Below are 13,656 nucleotides of genomic sequence, written 5' to 3'. Positions count from 1 at the left end.
TAGCACTAATTGAAATGAAAGAAAGAGGTCAGGGACTTGTTTTTAAGAGGAAAAGGAAGCAAATGGAGAATAACTAAGAAGATATTTCTCAGAAATCACACATTCTAGAAGTTTCTAAGTTCTACAATTCATACCCATACTAGAAAACAAAATTGCTGGTGAAAACTAAGTTGTTTGTTGTTTGCTTAATAGAGAAGGGAGACTTCACAATATATAAGCCTTGCAAGTCAACACCCAGAATGTGCACTAGCTAAATTTATTTGTTATGTGTCACTAATACTCACTGAGAGTACAGACCAGAACTGCCTGGTTGTCTTCTTTTTAAAGAAATTAATTGATGTTAATTACAAGCTCCATTGGTGGGGTCAGTTTCCCACTTCAGAGCAAAACAGACAATGTAACTACTACAAGCATACTGTCATGATGAGAAGTTTACATCAATTCATTTAGTTCTAAGAAGTGATTCACTGAAACCGTTATGTTAATAGTGGTCACTCACCCAGAGAGAAAGAGATATGAAAGGAATCCACTTACCCTGGGCGGAACTTTGCACAGAATTCTGCTTGAATTGCTTGTAGTGACATTGATGGCACAAGAGTAAGATCCAAATAATACCAGGCTAACACCTTCCAAACTAGAGCCTCGGATGGTGGCCCAGAGCCCTCCTGTAACAAAAACAGCATATTCAAACGGGATCACCAACCATACAGGCAGACAAAAATTAATTATGCACAAGATGGATATAATGAAATTAAAACATGAAACTCCTTAGTCAAAACAAAGGCAAAGCTCAAACTGCAGGAAAAAACTGGAGTTAAATATATAAACTATCATACAGAAAGGGAGAAATAGTGACAGGAGGGCAGAGAGAGGTAGCACTGCATCCTGAAGACCTTTAAGAGTAAAACCTAGGAACACAATCGTGTCACAAGTCAGAACAGGTAGGTAGTAGTCTCTGAAAACTCTTTCTGCCCTCAATTTTAAAGATCATTCCTGCAATTCTATAAAACATATTTTTTTCCTAAGAAACTAAGTGTAACAGAGCATCATGGTGGAAGGAATGGTGGCTGAGAGTCAGGGTCAGGGCCACAGATTGCTCAGCTACTTTCAGCAGGTCATTGTAGTATGGCCCCTGAGCTGAAGGGTCAGCATTTTCCTCATCTTTAAATAATAGTGTTAGCCCTTCCAGCTTTGTGATTTGACACTACACATACTAGGTTCAGGTCACTATGAAAATATAGAAATGACTGGCATCACCGCCCACTGCCATCAGAATTTTTCTACTGACCACTAAAGAGCAACCACAGAAACCCCCATTTCTTCCCTGCAGATGTTAGCAAGAAGAGAGTTGGCTCCAGTTCTGCTATCACGGCACACGTTTCCATGTGGAGGAGCAGCCTTTGATCTAGATGATGTATAATGATGATTCTGGTCTGCCATCTCCCCAGATGGTGATACAAGAGAGGCAGTCAGGCCACCAAACAGCCTTACCCTCCTTGAGGGTGGGGAGGGGTACAGAAGCAAGACAACCTTCAGGCATGTTGGGGACAGAAATCGGAATCTACAAAACCTGATGAAAACCTTTGAGGACAGTGTGACTCGGTGGACTAAAACCCTGATGTTAAATGAATAAGAGCAATATACAATCGTGATATAAAATATACAATATCTGGAAACAAACTTCACAACAAAAAAATTTAAGAAGGTAAAAAAAATTGAAAAATAATCTTTGAAATACTATTGAATAACTTAATGGATGGATTAAAACTTACATAAGAAAACTAAAATAAATGGATCGAAAGAATGAACACCATAAAGGTGACATATCTTTATAAATTAAAGCATCAATGCAATTTCAATAGACATGTAAACAGAATTTGTACTTAAATTAGACAAGCTGATTCTTAAGTTTAATGAAAAATAAACAAGAATAGCCAGAAAACAAAATTTCAAAAAGAAGTGTAAAGAGGTCTTCTGCCAGACATTAAAATATCTTATATAGTAACTATGGTATCAACTATATGGTAAAATAAAATATAGTCCAGAAAGAAATGCAGATCAATATGAGGCTATAGGGTAGGATACAAGTGACATTTCACATAATGCAAAATAAATTATTTATTCAGTAAATAAAATGAGTAAATATCACTGAAAAAAACTAAATCTGAATTTCTACCTTATATACTTCACCAAAATAAATTCCCAATTTATCAAATATTTGAATATTAAAAAGTTTTCTAACTAGAAGGAAACATGGCAGAATTTTTATTTTCATATAATTGCAGAGCTGCAAAGTCTGTACTAAGTATTTTACAAGTCCTGAAGCCATAAAAGGAAAACATCTTTTATTATATAAAAATTAAAAATATTTATGAATTGCCAAAATAAAAAACAAAGAGACAAATGATAATAAAGGGCAAATATCCTTAATACATAAAATGCTCTTTAAAATCAGTAAGAAAGAACAATACTGCATTAGAAAAAATGGCTAAGGAAATAGACAGACACTTCACTGAAATGCCCTAAACACATGAAAAGATATTCAATTTCTGTCTCAATAAAATAAATGCAAATTAAAACTACAATGAAATATTCTTTTTCTCCTATAAAATAGGTAAATGTCAAAAAGGTTGGGAACACACCATGTTAGTAAAATGTGGGAAATAAACACACATATGCATTGCTGCATAGGCAATAAACTATGCAACCTCTAAAGAGAATATTTTGATATTTACAAAAATTTTTAATGCACATAACTTCTTGACCCAGCAATTCAACTTCTAAGAAATTATGCTACTAATATTTTTGCACATGTACAAAATGGGACGACTCCATATACTAAATAATAAAGTTGAACCCCATTTAGGGCTGAATTATGTCTCCTGCATCCCCATCAAAATTTATGTTATTACCCTAGCTCCCAATAACTCCAAACATGACCTTATTCAGAAATGGGATCTTAGCAGATGTAATTAAACTAAGATGAGGTCATACTAAAAAAAGATAAGCCCCTAATCCAATACTTGTGTCTTTATAAAAAGGGGAATTTGAGTTGGGCGCGGCGTCTCACGCCTGTAATCCCAGCACTTTGGGAGGCTGAGACAGGCCAATCACGAGGTCAGGAGTTCAAGATCAGCCTGGCCAGCATGGTGAAACTCCGTCTCTACTAAAATTACAAAAAATTAGCTGAGCATGGGGGCATGCACCTGTAGTCCCAGCTACTCAGGAGGCTGAGGCAAGAGAAGTGCTTGAATCTGGCAGGCAAATGTTGCAGTGAGCTGAGATCACACTACTGCACTCCAGCCTGGGTGACAGAATGAGACTCAGTCTCAAAAAAAAAAAAAAGGTTGGTGTGAGGGTGCAAGGGGGAAATTTGGACACAAACAAGACACAGGGATAATATCATGTGAAGATGAAGCAGAGATTGGGGTGGTGTTCTATCAGCCAAGGAACACCAAAGATTGCCTGCAAGACACCAGAAGTTAAGAGAGACATGGAACAGAGTCTTCCTCAAAGTTTGGTTCAGAAGGAACCAACACTCCTGACACCTTCATCTCAGACTTCTGGCCCCCAGAATTGTGGGACAATAAATTTTTGTTGTTGAAAACACCCAGTTTGTGGTACCTGATTGCAGCAGCCCTAGCAAACTAATACAGACCCCTACCTCATACCATGTACAAAAACTAACTCGAAATGAATCAGGTACCTACATATAAGAGCCAAAACTATAAAACTCGCAGAGGAAAACATGGGCATAAATCTTTGTGACATTAGATCAGGCAATAGTTTCTTAGATATGACACCAAAAGCACAAGCAATAACGATAAATATAAACTGGACTTCATCAAAATTTGAATTGTGTGCTTCAAATAGCACTATTAAAAAAAGTGAAAAGGCAACTCACACAATGGGAAAAAATATCTGCAAATTATTTATCTGATAAGTGATTAGTATCCAAAATACTTTAAGAACTTACACCTCAACAATAAAATGACAAATAACTCAATTTAAAAATTGGCAAGATTTGAATAAGCATTTCTACAAAGATGTATAAATGGCCAATAAGGACATGAAAAGATACTCAACATCTTTAGTCATTAGGAAAATCAAAACCACAATGAGGTATCATCCTATGCCCATTAAGATGGCTACTAGGAAAAAAATAATAATAACAAGTACTGGTGAGGGTGTGGAGATATTGTGATATGGTTTGGCTCTGGGTCCTCATCCAAACATCATATCAAATTATAATTCCCAATGTTGGGGGAGGGTCCTGGTGTGAGATGATTGGATCATGGGGGCAAATTTCCCCTTTGCTGTTCTTGTGATAGTGAATGAAATCTCACAAAACCTGGTTGTTTAAAAGTGCACAGCATATCCCCCTTTGCCATCTCTCTCCTGTCACCATGTGACGATGTGCTTGCTTCCCCTTCACCTTCTGCTATGATTGTAAGTTTTCTGAGGCCTCCCCAGTCAAGCCTCCTGTACAGCCTGCTGAACTGTGAGTCAATTACACCTCTTTTCTTTATAAACTTTCCAGTCTCACGTAGTTCTCTATAGCAGTGTAAGAATGGACTAATACACATTGGAACCCTCTTATATTGCTAGTAGTAATGTAAAATTATGCAGCCATTTTGGAAACAGTTTGGCAATTCTTTAAGAAGTTAAACATGGAGTTACCATATGACCCAGCAATTCCATTTTTAGGTGTATACCCAAAAGAATTAAAAGCATATATTCATGCAAATCCTTGTACACAAATATTCATAGCAGTCTTAGTCATAAGAACCAAAAAGTGGAAACAATCCAAAGGTACACGATGAGCTGAATGGAAAACAAAATATGGTATACCCATACCATGTAATATTATTTAGTCATAAAATTGAACAAAGTACTGTTATATGTTACAACATACATGAACCTTAAAAATATCATGCCAAGTAGAGAAGCCAGATGTAAAAGGTTACATGTTGCATTACTTTATTTATATTAAATGTCTAAAATAGACAAATTCACTTAGACAGAAAATAGATCTGTGATTACTAGGGCTAGGGAAAAGGGAGGAACAGTGAATGACTACTAATGTATACAGGTTCCTTTCCAAGATGTTGAAAATGTTGTTGAATCAGGTGGTGATGAGGTATACAACTTTGTGAATATACTGAAGACTGCTGAGTTTACACTTTTTAAAAATGATATGGGAAATATATCTCAATTTTTTAAGTTAAAAAAGAGATCCTCAGGGTACAGAAAAGAATAAAATATCTCTACCTATTTCTAAGGTACACTACCCTAGGCCAAGCCAACATTATCTCTCCCCTGGATGTCTGTCATACCCTTCTAACTGGTCTTGCTGGTTCCATCTTTGCCTCCCTACCGTGAGTTCTCACACAGCAGCCTAAGTCAGATCACGTCACTTCACTTGAAATCCTCCAATGGCCACTATCTCACTCAGAATAAAAGCTAAGTGAGCTGAGGGTCATTCAAATCCCCCAAGGCCATATAACCTGCTTTGGGTCATCTTCTACTACTCTCCCCTCACTCAATCTACTCCAGCCATGGCAACCTCCATGGCATTCTGGAACAAGCCAGGCCCCCTTTGACCCCAGACTTTTTGTTCCTTGATGTTCCTTCTGACTTGAACTGTCTTTCCCAAGATTTCCCCAGAGTTCATTCCTTCTTTTCTCCCATATCTCCCTTCTCTAAGGCCACTCGTGTCATTTCTCCAATGCCAATAACCATCCCATCACAACCATCCATTCCCTCCCTCTTCATCCCCTTCCCTTCTTGATTTTTATCCTACACACTTAACCATCACTGCCCCAAGAACAGAGCCTTTGTTTTTATTTACTGTACCCCCAGCATTAATAATGCCTGGTAATAAAAGCTAAATACATTGTCATTATGATTATTGTTGATGGTAACAATTAAAGGTTGAAGAGGTGATGATATCTTGCCATTCTCATTTGAAAGTTTAGACAAGGGTCCGTACCTTAAAAGAAGACAGTGCTCTCTCAGCACAAAAATGAATGAAGAAAGTATGTAAAGCAAAGCCAAGATTTTCTTCAAAAAAAATTCTTTCCAGGGTTTTGCTTCTGCAAATGAGTAGGTGGTGATTTATCACATTATTGTATCCATTCATTACATATGCAAATATTCTGTAAATTTCTTGCTGGTAAGCCCCAGCCTGGTTCTCTTTAAATCCCCTAGAGCATCACTTCTCAAGCTGTACTCTTCATAGGGATTGCCTGAGGACATGTTAAAACGCAGACTGATTCAGAAGGTCTGGCGTGGAGCCTGAGACTCTGCATCTCTAACAAGCTCATGGGTATTACAGATACTGCTCGTCCAGGACCACACTTTAAGGACCAAGGTCTTCAGCACCTCACACAGGGCTCTATGGGATGGCCCAATCAGCGTTGAGTGAGTGAGTAGTGATTAACTCATAGGTGGCAGGGCAAAGGAAGAGTTAATAGAAAAAGTTTAAATCCAATAATAAGGAAAGCAGCTGCTACAGCCTCTCTCTCTCTCCCTCTCCCTTTCCCCATAGTCTTAATAAAAGATAATTTGTACCCGCTTGGCATATCCCTGCTCAGAGTTTTCCATCTTTTGCTAAAATAATGTACAATCCTCCTAGAAATTCCTTCAAAAAACAGCATGTTCTGATAGGGTAACCAACTCATTCCAATTTTCCTGGGACCAAGTTTTAGCACTAAGAGTTCTGCATCCTAGTTTTAAAACTGAGTCTTGTGTACTGGAAACCCCCTCAGTCCCAAGCAAACTGGGAAAGTTAGCCACCCTACCTGTGTAAAGCACTTTGTCTAGAGGAAACAAAGATGACCGAGTCACCTGTTTGCCTTAAGGTAGAGGGAGCTAAAGAAGGTATGTGTGGGCTGAACAGCAAAGGTAACTCTGAAAGAAGATCAAAGCCCCTTATAAATCTATAGAGAAAACTATACTATGCCCTACACTCAAACCAATAATTATTGGGTTAATATAGAATATGATCTTTCACTCTGAGCTCCATATATCATCTGACTTTCCTTAAATCATGGAAAAATAAGTGCAAGTTATGCTTGCTCTGTTTTATGTGCAGAAACAAGGTGGGGTGGGCCTCATAATTCACTCTTCTAGGCAAAATAGGGTCAGAAAAAAAATCTGTTCTTTTGAACAATGAGTTTGTGGTCAAACCACATTGCTTTTAAATATGTTCTAAGCTGCAGTCCTCTGGACTCCAGAATAAACCATGACAAAAATCCAAAGCATTAAGGAAAAGGGTTTTATGCTCTAATGTTTATTCGTTAACAAACATAAGCCTCAGTATTCCTGAGATTCTTGCGATCTGGCTGGGTTGTTTTTAACTGGCTGTGTCCCTCAGAAAGCAGAAAGTCATGGAGAAATATTTGATTTTCCATAGAACTAACCCAATTCATAAGGTTATGTTGACAAGACCCACCACCCTCTGTATTGCCCACTACTCAAATGGCAATCGGTTTTGCATGCTAGCCAAGTATCAGTGCACATCAGTCCACAAACTTATGAAATATCAAACATGTATGAAAGTTATGTAGGACCCAATTATGTCTGACACCACCAGCCAAACTATAATCCTTTATGTGGCAAGTGAGTTCATTTAAGGGCTCAAATGTTTGTTGCTCATTTAAATACTTACGTCAGTAAACAAAAGACAGTGAATCACAGTGAATATGGAATTCATTACACAGCAGGACTAGATTCCTACCAGCAAGAATACTAGCTTCAGAGAGTCAGACACACTGTGAGACCCTCCCCAGATTACCAATATCCGCAGCTCTGGAAGGCTCCACCGTATCCAGTCTAGGTTCCACATTTAGGAAGAGGTCTTCTCCAGTGGCATTGATGGCAAGACCAGAGGGTCTCACCAACATCAAGATCCGATGCACTCCAACAGGCAGCAAATCTGTCTGACAGACTATGTTGGTCTGGTTTGAGAAAATAACTTTGCAATTCGTTTTATTCACTGTAACCTGCAAGAACTGGGAGTCACCAGAGAAACCAGTTCCGGTAATATAAATCATTAGGTTGACGTCGCCATCTTAAAGGAGGAAAAAAATTTTAAACAAACAAACAAACAAAATAATCTCTCAGTGATATTACTTCATTTAAGAGGCCTCACTATCATCAAATGCTCATTCTCTCCCCTGATCCCCTCCCAAAATTCAAGGAACTGAATGCTGACTTAAATATTGACCATCTGTATTTATTATTGTAGTACACAGCCCCAATCTTAAATTTTATCCAGCTAGTGAGAAGAGATCACTGATCAATTTTTTTAAAAGAACATAGTATTTCAAAATAAAGGACAAAGACAATAAAACATTTTTAGTCATCAAAAGTCTACTTCTCCCCATTTCAAATCATGACCATTTATCTTAGATAGACCAAAACATAACACTTTCTGCTGCATCACTCAACCTCTGCCTAATGAACTAATGTATCTTCTACCCACCCATCACCAGCTACATGGCCTCTAACAAAATCACTGCAAGTCTCAGGTTTATACCGATCTCAGAGCCAAGTCACAAATCATACCAACAGAGTACCACACAGAATGGACACAGGGAGTTGACCCTTGGAGGTACTGGAAAGAGCAGGAACCTGGGCAATGAGCTGGTACATCATTCACTCGCACAACCACCTGAAAAAAGGCAAAATTTCTTTTCAATTTTATGCATTTCATATCTGCTAGGGTATTCATAAAGTATCTGTGAAGCGCTCCCAAGCTGAAATGTGTTCATGATTTGCTTATTCTTATTCCTTTTTTCTATTTTCCCGGTAATTAATCTTAAATTGCAATGAATGGCTCAAAACACATGAAACTTTCTTAAAATGATGGTGGATATGTTGAAACCCATTTCTGTAATTAAATGTGCAAAATATTGAGTAAATTTTCTGTCATATAGAAGTAAATTTCATATGCTTAAACTGCATAACGACTTCTCATCACTCTGTATTTCCAACCAGGTACCTACTTTATGTGACAAGCCCTTTATTTGCTACTAAAGAATTTATTTGCAATAAATTCAGTGTGTTCCTTCCACCATCACTATGTGAATATATAACTAAAGACTAGAGTGTATTTGGATACTTTAGTTGGGGTCTCTTTTGTCATAGAATGGTAGATTCCCAAAGAGAGACTATATATATTTCCCTTTCACTGGAACTAATGTTAATCTAATAGAACTCAAAAACTACTTGGAAATGAGAAATGTAAAAAAGATATGACTCCACTGATTCTCTATGTATAAAAAATGCATTAAAAGCATACAGATTATATTTATGACAGTGTTTCCTTATTAAGGGAAGAGGTATTGGCATGGCATGGACAATAAAGAACACTTCAATTTTATCTATTCTGTTTCATTTCTTCCATAAAGACAAAAATTATAAATATATCAAAATGTTGACAACGTCAATTTTCAGTTTGGATACCCAGGTGTTGATATTATTCTTTATTGCTTTTGTATTTTAAAACTTTATCAAATGGAAAGCAGATGACCTATAACAGAAATATGGGAAGATAGGAAAAAAATAAAAGGACATTTTAAAGACAAAACGAATGACCTAGCTCATTTACTTTTTGATACCTCGGATAGAAGCATAAATCATATTTAGCTATAGTGATCCTCAAATTTTTGCACCATAACAGTAGTATCAACAATTATAATAGAATATTGTGGTTACAAGGCATTTATATTTTCAGGGAAATGTACATACCCTGTGGGGGTACAAAAAGGACAGCCATAAGTACCCCTGTTTTACACAGTGGCAAAATGACCCTTAGGAGCTAAATCAATGGGTCCATGTTACAAATCAGTGAGGAGCTGAGTTAGACTTGAAACTGGAGCTTGCACTTAGGATGGCCCATTCACTCTCACCTGACTATGCTGGTTGGCAGTAGCCAACATGTCTCCAAATATGGGTCCAAGAAAAACTCCACCATCATATACCACACGCATGGCTGCAGCAGGATTCACTCCAGTAAGGTTTTCATCAGAGACCTGAGATGGTTACATTTTTGGTAAATTCTGTCATGGAACCAAAATCTAATCTTGTCTAATCAAATAATAAAGGGTCTTTTCTCATTGTGTTTCAGATAATCAGATAGCTAGAAAGTGAAAGTAGAGTGACAGAATTGAAATATAGAAACATAACAGTAAATAATGGCTAAGGAAAGCCCCAGTAGATTAGAGAAACATTCATTTGCAAGTCGATTGCCAAAAGAGGTACAATAAACCATCTTCTAAGTCTTGAGATACTTTGCTTCTCCATGTTTTTCCATTTTATATGTTTGCAATACAAACTATTAAAATAAAGTGGAAAGAAACAGTGCCATGAGATAAAAGCAAGGTCTCCCATTCTTCCTCTATCTCCTTTCTAGAATTTTGATTGAAAATCAGATAACCCACACCACCATACAACTAGGAAAAATTTTTATCTTGGGCTTCTTTTTATAATAACCAAATGCTAGATGATCATTAGATTATTTTTTAAAACCCTAAATATGCAAGAGCATCTGGTTTTGTCATTACACAAAGACAGCAAATTCTTTTCTAAACTTCCTTCTGCTATGCCATCTGCTTTCACGATCATCTAAGTCAATCACATCTGCTTAAATTATCCAATAACAGATGTAGAATTATTGCATGGTGGACACTGACCAACAACTTCACTACCTACAGTGAGTTAGGAAGGGAGATGTTGGGTTTAAATTGCTTTTTCAGGGATATGAGACACAAAATACGTGTTGAAAACTTCCAGAAAGAAAGATCATGGAATCCCTTTACTCGAATATTCCAACAAAATTAATAATTCATGACAGCTTCTATTTGTATAATTCTGATTTTTTTTTGCATAATTTCTCCAGGGCAGCAAATCCATACCACTAAAAGGGATACTATACATACCCTGATAAAATTGGGCAAATCCCCAATCTGAGTGGACCAGGACAAGGTCCATACGTGTTCATAGCAAGTGTATAGATCCTCCTTCACAGAGAAGTCACTGGCATTGAGGTACCTGGATGTGAAGTCATCAGCGTTATTCTGTAAGAGCTGGTGAAGGTGATGAGCAGAAATTTGTACAGGGACATCTGTGAGAGAAGGTTTTGATGCAGAAAACACAGACACTAATTAATCCACCTTACAGAGTTTCATCATCAAGGATAACACAACACATACCAGGATGCCTATCAAATTTTCAGGAGACTCTTCTGTCAAAATGGAACTTCAGTAGAATCCCCAGCCCTAATTAAACCATTTTTTCCTAAGATAAAGACAAGTAGATAACCACTTTTTATATTACACTATCTTTCATTCATACCATATCACATAGCAATCAGAGAGCACAGCCATGTCAGATAAAATCATCTCAACTGTCAACTCGAAATGTAAACTCCACACACCCTTGAATGACTGAAAGTCTAATTAAATATTAGATCTTCCCTGGAAAAATTTAGCTGGCCCTGTGAACAGAGAAAAGTTGGCCACTTTTCACAGGGAGTGAGGGAGGCATACAGCAGCTGACACCCATAAAAACTTGGCCAGCCCAGCTGAAGAATGTTGGCATTTAACTTCAGTTTCTCTATTAGAATTTTCTTTAAGCCCAACCACCTGCTTCCCCATTCCACGTGCCCACAGAGGAATAACAGGTCTCTGTGTTTGAACCCTGCTTTTGCTCTACCAAAAGTTCCCATTAGCTGCTCCCAGCAGCCCTGTGAGGTGAATCATTGAGTACCCTAATGCCTACTTTAGGGATGAAGAAAATAAAACCCAACCATAGCTTGCCAATGCAGAAAGACAGGTTTACATGAAAACCCAGGTTGCCTTCTACCTACTCAATAGCATTTCTCTTGAATTCCACACTGCCCTGAAGGGTTAATAAAATATTACTGCGTTTCTAAATTGCTAACGAAATTCTTATCCTTTTACAAAACATGTTTCTACATTTATACAGAGTTTCAGATCCATCACCATTCAAGAGGCCAGGCCAAGGCTGACTGCCCCAGTTGTTTTGCAGGTGGTGATCTGAGGATCATCAGTGATATATATCAGTAGCAGGAAGTCTCTACAGATGAGCTGTCATCCATGAGAAGTAAAATCAAATATAAATAGCACAGTAATGGGCCTCACAGAGGCAGGACACGGTTGATGTTTATTCCTCCATTTACCAGAATCAACACCTAGGGATCTTCGACTTCTCCTGAGTCACCCTATTGTAATAAAAACATCACTCTGTTCCTCTCACCCAAGAGGTCCTGCGCAGGCCTAGGGACTTTCTGCTTGGGAGGGCAGAAGACTTTTGGACCATGTTCTAACTTTTATACACCCCCTCTCAAGTTCTACTGAGCCTTGCTTCTGATTCCCCACGTTTCTACCAAATAAGTAATGTATCATTATCACTTCTAATCCTTGCTCTTTGTGCATTGTATGTATTCTTGAAGATTTACAAACACTACTCTAATTGCATTTGAAAGTTCTTTCTACATTTGTTGGGACCACTAAAATCCTCCATAGTATATGGTGTCACCATTAAGTTTAACTCTGATGGACCATGGCTATCATGTATCTTGGTCTATAAAACTCTAGAAAGAAGAGGACTGACCCAGGAATCAAATACATGGGTTCACAACTGGACTTTGTCATCAGCTATTTGTATGACCTTTTGACAAGCCTCAGGGTAGTTGGCTGAATGGTGAACTCCCTAAAAGATGGTCTAATGGCCTAATCCCCGGAAAATATGAATGTTAACTCATACAGCAAAATAATAAACTGCATATGGCAAAAGATGTGGCTAAGGGTCTTGAGAGGAAAAATCTGTCCTAGATTATCCCAGGTGGACCCTGAACACAATTATGTAATAGGTACCCTTATAAGAGAGAGGCAAAGAAAATTTTGAGATAGAAGAGGAAGAAGCAACGTGACCACAGAGGCGGCGGTTGGAGTGATACGGCCACAGCCAAGACATGCCAGCCACCACCAGAAGCCAGAAGAGGCAGGAGCAAATACTTCACAGGAGTGTGGCCCTGCCGACAACTTGATTTTGGACTTCTGGCCCCAGAACTGGGAGAGAACCATTTTTTGCTGTTTGAAGCCACCAAGTTTGTGGTAACTCCTTACAACAGTCCCGGGAAGCTGATCCACTCCGTTTCCATATCTACACATGCTTCCACATCTACAAAATGTAAAGTTTGGGGTAGCATTAACAGTAAGTCCCTTTCCAAATCTTTCATTTTAAGAATTGTCACTTTCAGACACTGGAAAATAAACAAAATAGCTTTAATACTATCACCTGACAACCTCCCAAGATGTTGTTCCCTTGGGAATGTGAGATTATGTGAGTGAGAAGTGTTGCACCCCCAATCGCCCCTTTACCAGAAATCACTGTATTAGGAAGCTGGATGCGAAAGTGTCCTCCTAGAGGTGGACTTGTCCGCTGTCGTCTCTGTGTCGTCGCCAGGACCAGTCCAGATCCCTCTTCTGTTCCTTCAGTGGGCACAGAGCTGTGGCACGTCAGAAACAAAGCATTAACATCTGGGTTGGGGCCGGGCGCGGTGGCTCAAGCCTGTAATCCCAGCACTTTGGGAGGCCGAGACGGGTGGATCACGAGGTCAGGAGA

The 13,656-nt window shown here is 38.3% G+C and overlaps 1 protein-coding gene across 1 annotated transcript in view; it reads right to left on the bottom strand.

The window, feature by feature from the left end:
* The window catches only part of PKHD1 (polycystic kidney and hepatic disease 1 (autosomal recessive)), a 475,948-nt gene that overhangs the window by 425,380 nt on the left and 36,912 nt on the right, over nucleotides 1-13,656 (bottom strand). The window contains 6 exon segments of the mRNA XM_011960244.1: nucleotides 535-665; nucleotides 7,799-8,074; nucleotides 8,572-8,677; nucleotides 9,918-10,040; nucleotides 10,947-11,131; nucleotides 13,413-13,540. Of these exon segments, the coding sequence (XP_011815634.1) occupies nucleotides 535-665; nucleotides 7,799-8,074; nucleotides 8,572-8,677; nucleotides 9,918-10,040; nucleotides 10,947-11,131; nucleotides 13,413-13,540 (949 nt within the window).

Source organism: Colobus angolensis, unplaced genomic scaffold, assembly GCF_000951035.1.
Source record: "Colobus angolensis palliatus isolate OR3802 unplaced genomic scaffold, Cang.pa_1.0 Scaffold51, whole genome shotgun sequence".
NCBI lineage: Eukaryota > Metazoa > Chordata > Mammalia > Primates > Cercopithecidae > Colobus > Colobus angolensis.
The sequence above is the reverse complement of the archived record's forward strand: the minus strand, read 5'-3'. Positions and strand labels throughout refer to the sequence as shown.